General features: G+C 44.0%; 1 protein-coding gene across 1 annotated transcript; it reads right to left on the bottom strand.

Moving 5' to 3' along the window:
- Positions 1-364: 364 nt before the first annotated feature.
- LOC306743449 (carbohydrate sulfotransferase 11-like) lies at positions 365-14432 on the bottom strand (the record flags this gene model as incomplete). The annotated part of the gene is made up of 4 exons (XM_079225959.1): positions 365-1045; positions 1351-1509; positions 1647-1723; positions 14339-14432. The coding sequence occupies 4 exons, from the start codon at positions 14430-14432 to the stop codon at positions 365-367; spliced, it is 1011 nt and encodes a 336-aa protein (XP_079082085.1).
- Positions 14433-14706: the final 274 nt, after the last annotated feature.

Genomic DNA, 14706 nt, shown 5'->3' on the forward strand with positions numbered 1-14706 from the left:
GAAACAATGGTAAGGCACATTGACGACAGCACAACCAAGTCAAACAAAGATTGGTCCAAGAAGTCATTTCTGGGAGAGAAATGGTAATCAAAGTGAATACAAAATAAATACTGACTTCTAAGTGAACCGAAGGGATCGGATTGTAAAGACTGCATTTTTAAACACATTTTGGGAACGACCCGTCTGCATTCTGTTCTGATGAAAAGGCACAATTTGGGGCGTTATTGTGTTTGTTGGTGGGCCAGAGATGAAAAAGTGTCCATGGCAACCAAAAAAAGTGCAAAGAGATCATCCCTAATGGGGAGGAGTAAGAACCATCACACATCCATGGCACTGATGTCAATCCTCTGGTCTCTGCCCCTCATCAAGTCCTGAGGTACTCCGGCGTGGAGTAGTTGAAGAGCAGGAAGTCCATGCGATACAGGTTAAACAGTTTCTTCTGGTAGAACGGACTGATGTGCTTGAAGAAGCGCGCCGCCATGTTGCCGTCGGTTCTGGTGCTCTTGCCGGACGTCGGGAATTGGAGAGCCTCCTCCACGCCGGCCAGCCTGAGCACGGCCTCAGCGTCCGGTTCCAGAGTCTCGTACTTCCCCACCACGTCGTAGTGGATCAGGCAGGGGTGGCAGAGGGAGTGCACCCGCTCCCAGTGCTCGTTAAAAGGTTCCTCGCGTTGGGTCCGAGGGTCCACGAGATACTGGACGAACTCGGGGAAAGAAACGTCGTCCCCCTTCTCCAGCGCCGCGGGCTCCGGGTCGGGCCGGTTGCGGCGGATGATCTTGGTCCCGTAGCGCTTGTGGAAAGCCGTGTTGTAGCTGCGGGTGAACTTGTTGCGGTAGGCGGACACCAGGCGCTCGAAGGGATCCCGCACAAAGACGAACTTGAGGTAGCTGCGAAGGCGCCGATTGATCTCGGGGACCGTGAACTCCGACAGCGTGCGCAGGTGACCCGCCACGTGGGCCTCGTTAGCGGGGATGGAAAGGGGGTTGACGTAGCGGCCATCGCTGGTGAGGACCATCAGGACGCGCTTCCAATTGGTGCAGGCGACCTGGGAGGGAGAAAAGTGAGGAAGGTTCTCTTTCAAGCCAAAATACACATTCACAAACCTGGTGTTTTTATACACTGAAAGAAACATGCATCTTAACAGTCTAGTCTATAAAGAAGAATATTTCGTAGTCTTGGTGTAACCTCAACCCCCTCCTTGTCAACAGGAATTATGATTTTTCCATTGATTCAATAAATCAGCAGGCCAGACTTGCAAACCCCTCCCCCTGGAGAGGTGCTCCTCACAATTTAAGAAAACCTCTGGTCTAGAATTTTGCAGCGGCACTTCTGAATCTCACTGTAACCAACCTTGGGGACGTAGCAGTAGATAAGGCTGTGTTTGTCGTCCACAATGAGGTGTCTGAGATCCTCGGGCGAGAGCACTTGGCGCTTCCTCGTGTGGCTCAGACACGCCTGCTCCAACAGCTCCCTGCGACCTTGGAGGGACCTCTGAGCTGCCAACTCGCTCTGAAACCATAACATTGCAATCTTTTAACGCAATTCCCTTGTTTTACAGGAATGTTCAACAAGAAGATACCAAGGACAACAGAGCTCGGCAGATATACCTTGTGTGTGTGTGTGTGTGTGTGTGTGTGTGTTTTCACCTGGTCTCCATTGTAGAGGGTCTGCAGTGGACTTCTCCTGCTTTTCCCTGGTCTGCTGTCCGTCCTCACAGGAGGTTCTACAGTTAGAAAGCATTGTCTTTACTTTATGGGATTTATGTGAAAATGTGACATGAACTTTGTCACCACTGATAAATCTGACCACATTTAAAAAATTAAAAAAATATATATTTTCATAAGCCTATATGTAGTGTAATGACAAACACTTTTTGACCAGAGGTTCGAAATTACACTGTAAAGGTGTCTATAGGGTTATTGGGAAGGTCAGTCAGAGCCAACTTTCCTAAAGCCTCTTCTGGTTCTGCCTTTGTCATGACGTGATCCTCTCCCCTTTCCTTTAAAGATTCCTTAGGAACAGAGTGTTTCTTCCAAACTCTTACATAACTTACATTTCTTCTTTTAGGTCTCTTTTTGCTCTAGCTGCAACATTCTTTTTTTTTTATTATTTTTTTTACTTGATCTGGTTTTGCCCTTTCGGAAATCTGTCCACAGCCAATTGACTGGAGGACACAGTGCAAAAGAAAAAAACTGATTTGGAGAACGCCCACGATTTCTTTACCTTACACCAGCAAACAATGAGCATGATGCACCACTGATCAGCTGCGGGTAAGAGCAGCGCCTGGCTGCACAACATGCATCCTTAATGATGGGAGCTGCTGGAGACTCTGCGCGTTCGAGAAAGTTGAGATTTCTGGTTCGAGACCTTGTTACAGTCTCTCCTCCCTCCTCAAGCCTCTGTAAACATCTGCCTTCTGCTGCCATCCCCCACTCCCATCCCCCTCCTCGCCTGCTCCCACCCAGGCTTGATTGCAGTCAGTGTTTGGGTCCGCTGCTGTTGCTGTACTGAGTAAGAAAGGTTATTTTAGGGGGGGTGGGGGGGGTTGCACATGTGGCGCAAGCAATGCATTGGGTTGCTTTACATTTAGCACAATCCTGGAATGGTATAGCGGTGGAGAGGTTTATGCATGTTGGAATGAGGGAATCCACTTGAAAGGAAACATATGGATTGATGGTGAAATACCATACCATCATATGGAAAGCATATCATCAAAAAAAAAGAAGGAAAAAAAGCAAATTGACAGACTGTGCAAGTGTGGAACCCAGAAAGAGACCGAGCCTTATTCTCCCACTCCCACTGTTTCTATTCTTTCTGCTGAGTTCACATTTAGCAAATAAGTCTAAACTTTCACTGTTTTGAAATGGCACCCAAATGTAATAAATCTTAGTCAACTTGGGACTCTAGTCTCATGAAAAAACATACAAACCACAACTTTGTTTTCACAAACTGCTGTAAATCATATCTGCTTCCTGTCATTTTGAGGAAACAGAAAACAAAAAAAAAGGAGAACTACAGCTGTACCGTACTGCTGCAAATATTGTAAAATGTGGTAGAGGAAGATCTGAGATGGACTGCGAGACTGAGACTGCCGCGATGCAGCCTCTCCCTGTCCTTCCTCTTTGCCTGAGCTCACATGAATCACCAAAATCCTCAACTTCCTCTGTGTGCATGTGTGCTACATCCTGCTGGACCTTATTGAAAGCTCTGCTGAATATTAGGGGTGGAGTGGTACGCATTCATCCCTCGATGGGTATCGGGCGTTTAGCTCACTATGCGACATCCTGTCGGTACGCCTATTGATGTCCACTGCACGCAATAAAAACAGCCTCGGCAGCATGCTGGTTATCGTCTCATCAGCTGTAGTATGCTTGTTGGGTTAGCCCGGCAAGTCGAAAACAACGGACAACAATTTGTGTCAAATTTTATGCGGATGATGTTCGGCTGAAGTCGGGTATACCTGTGGATACACTTCAAACATTAAAATCACCACAGCATCACCCGAATGTGTCAATCAGCAGAATGAAACAAAAACAGACTTGCATTGTTGTTCCTTCTACAAAATAAGGACAAAATATAAGAGGCAGCGAAACTCAATGAATTCCCCCACTCCTCTCTGTACCCAGCTTCATCTGTGCCTGTGAAAGGGTATTTTCTAAAGCAGGCAAAATAGCCTCAAAAAGCCCAGCACTGTGGAAAAGTTCTTATTTTTATAAAAAATGAATAGACATCAACACAGACTAGCAGAGCTGAGGCTCGAACCACGGAGCCTCGGACTGAAGGACGGGTATTCTAACCACTGACCCACAGTCACATCACAACCCTCGCCCCAATTTGTTTCCAATTTCACTTTTGACCCCTCCATTATATCATAAAGATAGACATAATGTTAATAAGTTAATAATTGATGTATTGGCGTCACAAACATCATTCTTTAAATTCAAAGCTTCACAAACCAAAGCCGTGGTGTCGTTATGATCGCTCTGCCTGTTTTACATTTATTGTCCACTTGGTGGCGCAGTAGAGCAAATGAAGCTCCATGAAGCTCCGGCCCATGAGCGAACCATTTGGATGGAAAGCTTCAATGCTTCAGGAAGCTTCATCTCGCCATCACTACTTTATACCACACCAGTTGCTTTGAGCGTGTAATAAAAGGGGCCGATGTGTATTGAGTTTGTTGCAAGCCCTGTGCTGTGTATATCCCCGAAGATATATACACAGTTACATCTTATGTATACATATATTACACACAAGATAAGGTATGTATATGTTTTGGACAGCGCTCGGTGAGTCAAAGTTACAGTGTTGGATGCTATTCTGAGGAAAGAGGAAGAGGAATGGGTCACAGAAACAGCACAAAGCCAGAGGTTTGAAAAATAAAACCACATCATAGAAATCAGCAAGTTCCAGGTAGAAATGACTAAAACAGAAGAGGTGTCGAGGCTCTCAGTCAACAGCACTGCAGTTAAAATCTTAACAAGCTCAGCTGTCCACAAAGTCAGGACGCTTCCTCAGGAAGCTGGAATGTAGGTCAAGACACACTTGGAGGCTCTGCTCATATTAATGGTTTTATTGTCTGTTTTCAAGTGTACACACTGCAGGATGGAGGGGAAGTATACACATGGGTGCTGGTGAGTATTCTTTATTGACAGAACTTCCTTTCACTGGTGTCCAGGTTGTGCAGTGCAAAGTAACCCAGGGGAGTTAGCTGACGTTGCTTATCTTTTGACTGTATTAGTCTCCGTTTTATTCCTATTTTAGGTACTTTGTACGATTTTGTTATCATGTTTTATATGTAGACGTTCCTTTTTGTTTATGTTTATGTAAAGCACACTTAAATACCCCTGTGTGTAAAATGAGCTATTGAAATAAACTTGCTAGTACTTTATGTAAATGACAATTAGAGCTGTAATTTCCTCGTCCCCAGTGACCGAGGAAGATCCAGAAACACTTGGAGAAGGAGCACAAAGTGAGAGTTTAAGAAGAATGGACTGACGAGGCAACGGCAGGAAGAAAATGGCCCCGGGGCAGACTAGGGAGGAACATGTTCATTAAGGGCCGATGTCCCACAGTGAACACAAAAATACAAATTACCATAATAATCAGTGGCATGTGTCAATAAGAATGGGGATGCTGCTGCTGCAGAGTGGTATAGGACAGTGGAACAGCAGCAACACATCACTCGGAGTTGTCACTCCACATCTTCGCACTACCACAGAGTTTCTAAGCTTTTGTGCTCATGGGTTAATGTATCGATGATGATAGAATAATGCAACAACTACTTCTTGATTTTCTTCACGCTTGTTTTTCCAAACTGGTGAATCAAACAGTGATCCTTTGTGAATATTATTGGCTTTTTAATTCCCGTGGGGCTGCAGCAAAACGCAAAAAATACTTGGCTGGTGGGGTTCAACCAGAAGTTTTGATATACACTCACCTATAGGATTATTAGAAACACCAGTTCAATTTCTCATTAATGCAATTATCTAATCAACCAATCACATGGCAGTCACTTCAATGCATTTAGGGGTGTGGTCCTGGTCAAGACAATCTCCTGAACTCCAAACTGAATGTCAGAATGGGAAAGAAAGGTGATTTAAGCAATTTTGAGCGTGGCATGGTTGTTGGTGCCAGACGGGCCGGTCTGAGTATTTCACAATCTGCTCAGTTGCTGGGATTTTCACGCACAACCATTTCTAGGGTTTACAAAGAATGGTGTGAAAAGGGAAAAACATCCAGTATGTGGCAGTCCTGTGGGCGAAAATGCCTTGTTGATGCTAGAGGTCAGAGGAGAATGGGCCGACTGATTCAAGCTGATAGAAGAGCAACTTTGACTGAAATAACCACTCGTTACAACCGAGGTATGCAGCAAAGCATTTGTGAAGCCACAACACGCACAACCTTGAGGCGGATGGGCTACAACAGCAGAAGACCCCACCGGGTACCACTCATCTCCACTACAAATAGGAACAAGAGGCTACAATTTGCAAGAGCTCACCAAAATTGGACAGTTGAAGACTGGAAAAATGTTGCCTGGTCTGATGAGTCTCGATTTCTGTTGAGACATTCAGATGGTAGAGTCAGAATTTGGCGTAAACAGAATGAGAACATGGATCCATCATGCCTTGTTACCACTGTGCAGGCTGGTGGTGGTGGTGGTGGGGTAATGGTGTGGGGGATGTTTCCTTGCCACACTTTAAGCCCCTTAGTGCCAATTGGGCATCGTTTAAATGCCACGGCCTACCTGAGCATTGTTTCTGACCATGTCCATCCCTTTATGGCCACCATGTACCCATCCTCTGATGGCTACTTCCAGCAGGATAATGCACCATGTCACAAAGCTCCAATCATTTCTAATTGGTTTCTTGAACATGACAATGAGTTCACTGTACTAAAATGGCCCCCACAGTCACCAGATCTCAACCCAATAGAGCATCTTTGGGACGTGGTGGAACGGGAGCTTCGTGCCCTGGATGTGCATCCCACAAATCTCCATCAACTGCAAGATGCTATCCTATCAATATGGGCCAACATTTCTAAAGAATGCTTTCAGCACCTTGTTGAATCAATGCCACGTAGAATTAAGGCAGTTCGGAAGGCGAAAGGGGGTCAAACACAGTATTAGTATGGTGTTCCTAATAATCCTTTAGGTGAGTGTAGACATTTTTATCGCTAATGCTTGCAGCATGACTCTCAGCATGGTTGGGCCATCCAACCACATTGATCCAGACTGTTGTCTCAACAGTAATTGGATGGATTGTCGTGACATATTGTGCAGACATTCTCTGTCCCCCAGATGATGAAGCCTTCTGACTTTGGTAATGCGCTTTCAACACCACCCGTACCAGTTTGGCCAAGATCAAAGAACATTCACATCCGCCTCAGTTGAGCCGTTTAGTGCTATACTTTGCTAATGTTAACATGCTAAGCTAAGATGGTGACCATGATGAATATTATACCAGCTAAACATTGGACGTTAACATTGTGATTTCTAGAATGCCGATGCTAGAAATAGACTCAAAGCATCACTTTGATCATTGCAGACCGCTCACACACATCAAATTTCATGTATGTGTAAACACACATGGCCAATAAAGCTGATTCTGAGCAGTTGACATAATTATGGACACAACCTCTCAATGTGTGAGTTACACGTGTGTTTATCGGTCGGCATATTGAGGGGCGGAGGGTGTGCTTGTATCGTGTTTCGTTTTAAAGATTTGTTTTTCTTAGAACATGCCACTTGATTTGTAGGTCTGTACCTCTATAAACTTTACTACTACGCAGTTAAATCATTCTACTGATCCTTTTTCTTCCATTTAAAAAGAGCCAATAAAAGCTCTTTGTGTCTACTGGCACCACAAGACATCAGCCAGACAAGATGTTTTCTTCCATTAACAGTGCTATCTTTTGTTGTGTATAAAAAGTTAAACTCAGGAATGCTTTTCCTATCCTGGGAGGGATGAGCAGTAGCTTAACTTGCACTACAACCATAGAATCTTGTCTTGTTTCAATGGAAAGTACATTCAGAGGCCACTTCACTCTGATCATTACAAACCACATATTTTTTCTCCTGTCGTACGTTTCCTCACATGCACCAGAAAAACCCACTTCCTCTCAAGACCCAGGAAGTGACACAATGTTGACAGTTATAGAAGAGCAGAAAAGGCCCCAGTCGTACTGCGCACTCGAGCAGGCCCATGTTGGACTTGAGTTTGTCAGGTTTAACAGCCTGTCAGGGGTGTAAATCTTTTTTCCTGTCCCCATTAGTCCGGAGCAGGCTGGGTAGAGTAAGGGTCTAGCTGGATGAGTATAGCATCCATCTCGGCTCGCCTCACTCTCCTCCTGAAGCGGTCCACTCCGCTTTTGGTGGTGTTTGGTCAGGCTGGTCTGGGTGGGTGGTCGCAAGACGCCGTGGGCGGCCATCGTCTTAAGGTCCCGTAACACTTCACCCAATCCCCGCGCTTCCTTCTCCAATGTTCATGAGTGTATCCCGGTCCTATGCCACACACACACACTCTCCAGTAATATACAAGAAAGGACAACAACTTTAAACAAAAAGCTTCATGGTTCATGGGAGCTACTGGCCACTGCATCTTTCAGTGCTGATGTTTTATTTGAAGACAAACAGGGTTCCATTAAGCCTGTATACTAGTCTGGATCATTAAAAACAGACTACACTCTCATATGACAAAGTTAGTTTTACTGCGTGTGTGTGTGGGCCCAATAAATCCAAACAGTTTTGTTGTTAATGTCTTTATTTAATTTTTTCATCAAGACAAATCTGTCGTTTGCTGTTGGCAGATAAGCTTCCTGTTTTCTGAAAAAATGCTTCCCCTCTTTGATCATGATAAAAAGCACATGACCGTGGCAGCAATAACAATATATTTACTTAAAGAGGTGAAATTACACTTAATTGTACTTGAAATGAATGCTTGACTTTATGAGAGCCACGTAATGGAAGTTTCCATGTGCCGAAAGAAAACCACAACGTATTTAACTTTGATGGGGCAAAATAAAAATCTGTTTCAGTGTAAAATGGAAAGTGACAGAAATTAGGATGCCACGAATGAAAACAACTGAGGGCAGGAAAAGACAATGAGGGTGTCAGGAGTCACAGACTGCCAGACTTTCAGTGTTTGCTTCGGGTGTAGCATGATTCAAAGGCGTAACACCATCCACATGCTAAGGGCTGCACATGGTGGAAATTAGACCAACAACACAAGGTGACTTTATCATCAGTGATATCCTTCATAGTGGGGTTGGCAGCTCCTTTTGATCTCACTCTTGGGCTGCATCCACACTACTACTAGGTTTCCATTTCAAAATTGGGATTTGAAAACGATCGACGTCCACAGGCGTGTTTCAGCATTGAACTAGCACGAATTAGGACTATTCACGTACACTGCCGGTGTAAACAGGAAGTACATGAGTTGATTAGTTACAGAAAATGTAGTCATACTCTTTATTAATGAGAGGCCAGGGTTGATACCACTATAATATTCCAATTATAGTAGACCAATTTAGGGGAACCAATTTAACAAGTAAAAATGTTCAAACTTAGTTAAGGGGCTGAAAGTCTTGCTCAATCTCTCTCTCACACACGCAAGTTTGACTAATTATGGGTTAATACATTTGGTCAACATAAATTTGGTCAACATTTGGTCTCTCACTGGTTTCCCCTCGGTTCCGTTGTTGCCTGTTCTCACACTCGTATCTGCCGGTGGCTGGAAGCCCGTCGTACTGTCCACACTGAGACTCAACCCCGGAGGTGCCATTGGTAGCGTTTTTCAAACCCCTCTGTTTTTGGAGATTTAAAACTCTGTTTTAAAACATATTTAAAAATGGAAACGTAGTCGTGTGGATGTAGCCTTACTCTCCTTATGTTCGCTCAAAGTTTTTATAAACATTCCAGCAACAGATTTTCACGTTAGAGCCAGTATGATAGAAGCCAAAAGGGGATAAAGTGATCCCAGTATATAATCCTTGCTGATTTACAGCTGGGAGATATGTCAAAATATTTTATCATGATACATAATTTTTTTTGTGTCAGCCAATACTCACACTATAAATCAAGGCACCATTTTTATTATCAAAAATGATCTTAAGCTTTAAAATTCCACAGTAGTAGATTCAGAAAAAGGAAGAAAAAAAGACTGCAAACAGACAATCCATTTAAATATACAAATAATACAAAAACAGTTCTTAGATTTTCAATGAATCCAATATAAATATTTATAGCCTGGGAGCATGTTTCTCGGGTCTGTTATATTAAGCAGTGAAAACCCTTCATTTTTGACCTCTGTCTTTTGTTAATAAAAAAGCAATAGTATGTGTAATGCGAGTTAACCCTATAGGTCAGTTTCATGTTGTACTTTAAGTAGGCCCCCTCCCCCTGTTTGGGATCGTCTCACCCAGCCTGTGGCCAAACAGGACCTGTAAGCAAAGTATCGCCACCGAGCTCTCGGTACCACAGCATTCTTGTTTCTCAACAGCTGAAGGTGACGTCGGAGTCAGATGATAAGTGGCAACGTGCATGTGTGCTCATAAAGTATGTGTGTTTGAATATGTGTGCCGGAGATGAACGAGCGCGATGGTGGGCCATTACATGTGTTCAATGACATAGATTATAGTGTGTGTGTGTGTGTGTGTGTGTGTGTGTGTGTGTGTGTGCCTCCAGCAGGTTTGAGTGAAACATTACACGGTGAATTGTGCACCGACTGTGTGGGCAAGACACATCCGAGCAGGCCTTGATGCTGCCTCTGCTTGGAGTTGTGAGGTTGAATCCATAACTGTCAGAAGAACCAGCCGAGTGGATTCTGCTTTTGTGAATGTAGAGCGTGTGTACAACACAAATCAGTGATATCTGGCAAAAACAATCTTCAACCTCCTCCGGCATCCATGAAGTGTATTTTATTTTTATTTTTTCCTCCCAGATTTATGCAATGTGTGACACAAGGGTTGTGACAGGACATTTAAAACCGAAAACAGTGGGACGGCGTAAAGGAGAACCAAAACTTTGACAATACGATATTCAGACGCCCACAGGCTTTTTCCCCAGCGTCAGCTTCCCAGAGACATGTATTGTCTCGGCATGTACGGCAGACAGCGTCCTGAACACAGACTACGCTCATTTAGAAATGATGAGTCTACCAAGAGCAAAACCATGAGACCCAAGTCCTGGTTCAAGCTCAAGGACAACGTACGTCAGCTCAGCTTCCAAGCCATGATGCTTAAACATGCTGCATTTATTTGGTTGAGCAGTACTATACAATTCGCACAAGTGTGGATGTGACTCACCTTGTACATGCCCGACAAGTTCACACACTGTGCATTTAGCCTTCCGCGCTGAGGGAAGACACTGGGACACGCACGCACGGCATTGCTGAGTCAATGCAACCACATAAAAGAGCGTCTGAGAAGAAATAGAAACTGGGTTTTCATCTCTATTTTTGCTCAAATTATGATGTATCTAATAAGAGAGCCTGGCTGGAAATGGCAGAGTGTTTGGGGAATTTACCCAGAATGTCATTTTTTTTTTCACTGGCTTGAGGGAGGTTATTTTGAAGGAAGTTCAAAAATAGAATAAAGTTGTGATGGGATTGTTTCTAGAATCACTCAGCAAGCTGGTTAGTTCCCCAAAACGCAGCTGTGAGATAAGCATCGTATTTGCTTTTTGTTGTAGATACATTTTAAGAAACTCATGTAAAAGCTTAAAGAAAGCCAGACTTGTAAAATAGCTGAACAGGGACAAAACGGAGGGAAACTTTTTTCTCATAAAGAAAAATCTCAAAGTTTGGATAGAGCTGCAGCGGTCACAGGGTTGATTTCCTCCTTCCCATCGGCTAGAATTACGTCAAAAGCCCACAGCGCAGAGCCCAGCGAGGGTCTATATTCATAACTTCATATCTGTGCATGAACAGATCCTGCAAAGACGCTGATTGATCCCTTTAATTGGCGATAAGTCGGCCTACACAGACGATGTGGCCGGAATCGAAACTCGGAGTCGAAACTCAAATCAAACAAAACTCTCCAAGTTTCAACACACAGCAGTAACTGGAGACATAAATCAGCTGTCAAGTTCTGACATTAGTTTATAGTTTATAGTTTATGTAAATAAATTAGACATAAACACTACATAATGTGTAATGTTGTATATTAGTTTATGATTCTGATATACACACACTGATCACCATAGACTGTAAAGTGCATTAGTGTTTCAGACAGGTGATTTATACTCAGATTAAATGTTCATTAAAGTAAAAAACAACAATCAGTTTTATTGCTAGACCTGGCACACACACCTGGCAGTGGTTTAGCCTCGAGCACCACGCTGCAGTGTTTGTCTAGCCTAGTCGCCAATGTGCACAGCATCTTTTAACACTGATGACCTCACTTTAACGAGACACGAGGAGGAAGTTGCACCGTCTCGCCCGCAGGAACTGCAACTACGGCTCAAAACTACAGGGGACATATCTGAATCTGACCGGCTCAAATTCCCAAATGAGTGAACGGTTAATAGAGAAACGAATCGGACATGACCCAACTAATGGGTTTGTAATAGCACACGTTTTTTTCTGAGTTTCCTCGTTTCCCCCAAAACCAAAAGGGTGTTGGCAGAGGAAGTCAGACAATACAAGTGCAACACTATTATGCACTGTGCTTCCCGTCTGATATTAAAACGGTCAGCTTAATAAAGGAGATGTGGTTATGAAGACAGGTGAACTCAAAGCATGAGGATATTTTTGAAATGCCTGCGTTGAACTTGCAAGTACGGGGAGTTCTTCATACCATACGAGTTGTGTTGTAGAGCTCAATGAATTCAATGAAGTATTCAATGAAGGTTTTATGAAAGCAAAGGAATTAGAAAAAAAACAACCAAAAACATATCAGAGGAGGCTGAGGAGGAGACTTTTACACATAATCTGCTTGTATCATATAGGACTACAAGGCTTCAGGGGTAAGAGAGTGTATATTACTTTATAACTCACGAGACTGGGACATTTAACGCATATATAACGCATATATATAACGCATATACAACGCATATCGCATGCATAATGCAGATAAAGATATAACACCAACCACGGCGATGTTCTCTTCAATCCTTACCGATCTCTCCATCAACAACCAGGTAATGCCACTGGAACAAAAACTCACATGTCCCTTCCTCTATATTCCTGGTGTTTGGGTAAAATATCGAACCGTGTGAACGGTTGGCATGTGAGTACACTATGAAGCGCCATTGGAGTCTTCAAAACTACCGGGGCAGCACTTAAAAGGGAAATGGATATAATCTCACAGTTTAGGCAGTATTTCCTATTAATGTACTTATAGTGTCAACGTCGGGCGTTGATGAGAGTTCTCTTTTAAAAAGTCCTCCTGGGAGTTGGCTCCAATGTTCTGTTATTTTAGCGTCTGATCAGGGACAATTCGCTTTTTAACCACATTCACCACTGTCATCCATTGTTATACCAGATAGAACGTTACACAGGAGGTTCTTGACATAAACTGTGTGGTTATACCGCATGAAAAACTCTCTCAAATGTTAAAATATAATGTAAAACGAATAAGCGAGGACTAAATCACAAGTATATAAACCGGGGGATGGTACAGGGCTCGACCAGACATCTGGTGTTGCTTTAAAAAATTGTCTCCGAACGACCGACACAACAATTTAAGGAAGCCCTGTGCTTTTCTTGCCCTCCTCTCCAGTGTGTGGCTCCAACATGCTTTTTTCATGTGGCCTGCACATCTACTAGTGGGACTGTGGAGAAGACAAGCCTGAACAGGTCGTGCTCTAAAAGCTAATATCCACCTAGTCGTTGGAGGCGAGTCCATGCGAGCCCCAGCATATTGTTTGAACCGCAGGTTTCAGCTACACGTGGCCTGTGTGCACGTGTGCTGGTCTATTAAAGATGATTCACGACTACTCACTGGTCGTGACCGGTTCCGTTTGCAGGGGAGGGAGCCGTGCTGGAGACAATTTAGGTGACGTCATGGGTGTAAAATTATGCTTTTGAATGTTTCACCATTTCTTCATCATCATATGTCATCAGCTCTGTCACATACCGGCAGATGATCCAATTACATTGACGTGCACCTCGCCCCAAAAGCTGTGAAAGGTCACCCAGTTCACCTCAACTAAGGGGCCACATTGATCTCTACCTCTTTTTCACCCCCCCCCCCCTCCCCTCTTTTTTCTCCGACTCCTCTCACTGGGGGTCTGGAGTCCCCCCCTGTGGGCCCACGTGCCATTCAATGTCTAGAACGGGCTAAAGACCAAGGAGACAAAGGGAGAGGAGAGGAAAGAGGAGAGGAAGGTTAAAGCAGAGGAATGCAGGTGGGGGTCTGTAGGAGGGGTCTGTCAAAACACCACACTGCTCACAGTGAGCTTATTCATCCTTCATTCTCATTGCGTTCTCTCTCTCTCTCTCTGCATATCAGGAGCTATGCCAGTTGTGTCAAATGATTGAGCAGCCCGATTTAAAAAAAAGGCCAGAAGGCTGCATCAAAAAGGGGACCACACACAGCACTCTGCTGTCCACTAGTTTAGTTTAACTCCTACCCTGTTGGTATGCAGCCATGTGACATTCAATAGTCTGTGATATTCATGTGGTACTTTTTTTTTTTTTTATCATTATGAATCTTAAGTGCCACACAAGACACTGGTATGTATGTTATGTGCACGTTATGAGCACGTTAAACCTTTCTTTATGGCCACTGGACCCTAAAATATAAATCCGTTATTTCCGCCACATAAGCCTTACAATGCGGTTCCTGTAGTGAATTATTGTTATTTTTTGTTATTGTTATTAGTGTGATTTGGGGGTCTTACCTGGCTTGGTGACGGTCTGAAAGTACAGCACGAGCACGAAGAGCGAGCCGAGGCACGTCGCCAGCAGCAGGCGCCCTCCCCTGGGCATCCTCATCTCGAAGCCCGGCTCGGAGCGGACCCGGCGGAGGATGCGAAGGCTCTCCGAGGAAGTAAGAGCCCTTTCATTCAATTGCGAGGGAAAAGACAACGGCCCATCCAGGAAAAAAAAAAACCTTAAGCTTAGACTGTTGAACGACGGAGCAGCCAGCCGTTAATTTTAACGTGATATCCAGAACCGCCCGTTCGGGGCTTTGTCAGTTTTTGTTTGGATAACGCTAACGTAGTTATGGAGAATAATTAAGTACGGCCATCTTAGAGAACAATTATGA

Source organism: Taurulus bubalis (assembly GCF_910589615.1).
Source record: "Taurulus bubalis genome assembly, chromosome: 11".
NCBI lineage: Eukaryota > Metazoa > Chordata > Actinopteri > Perciformes > Cottidae > Taurulus > Taurulus bubalis.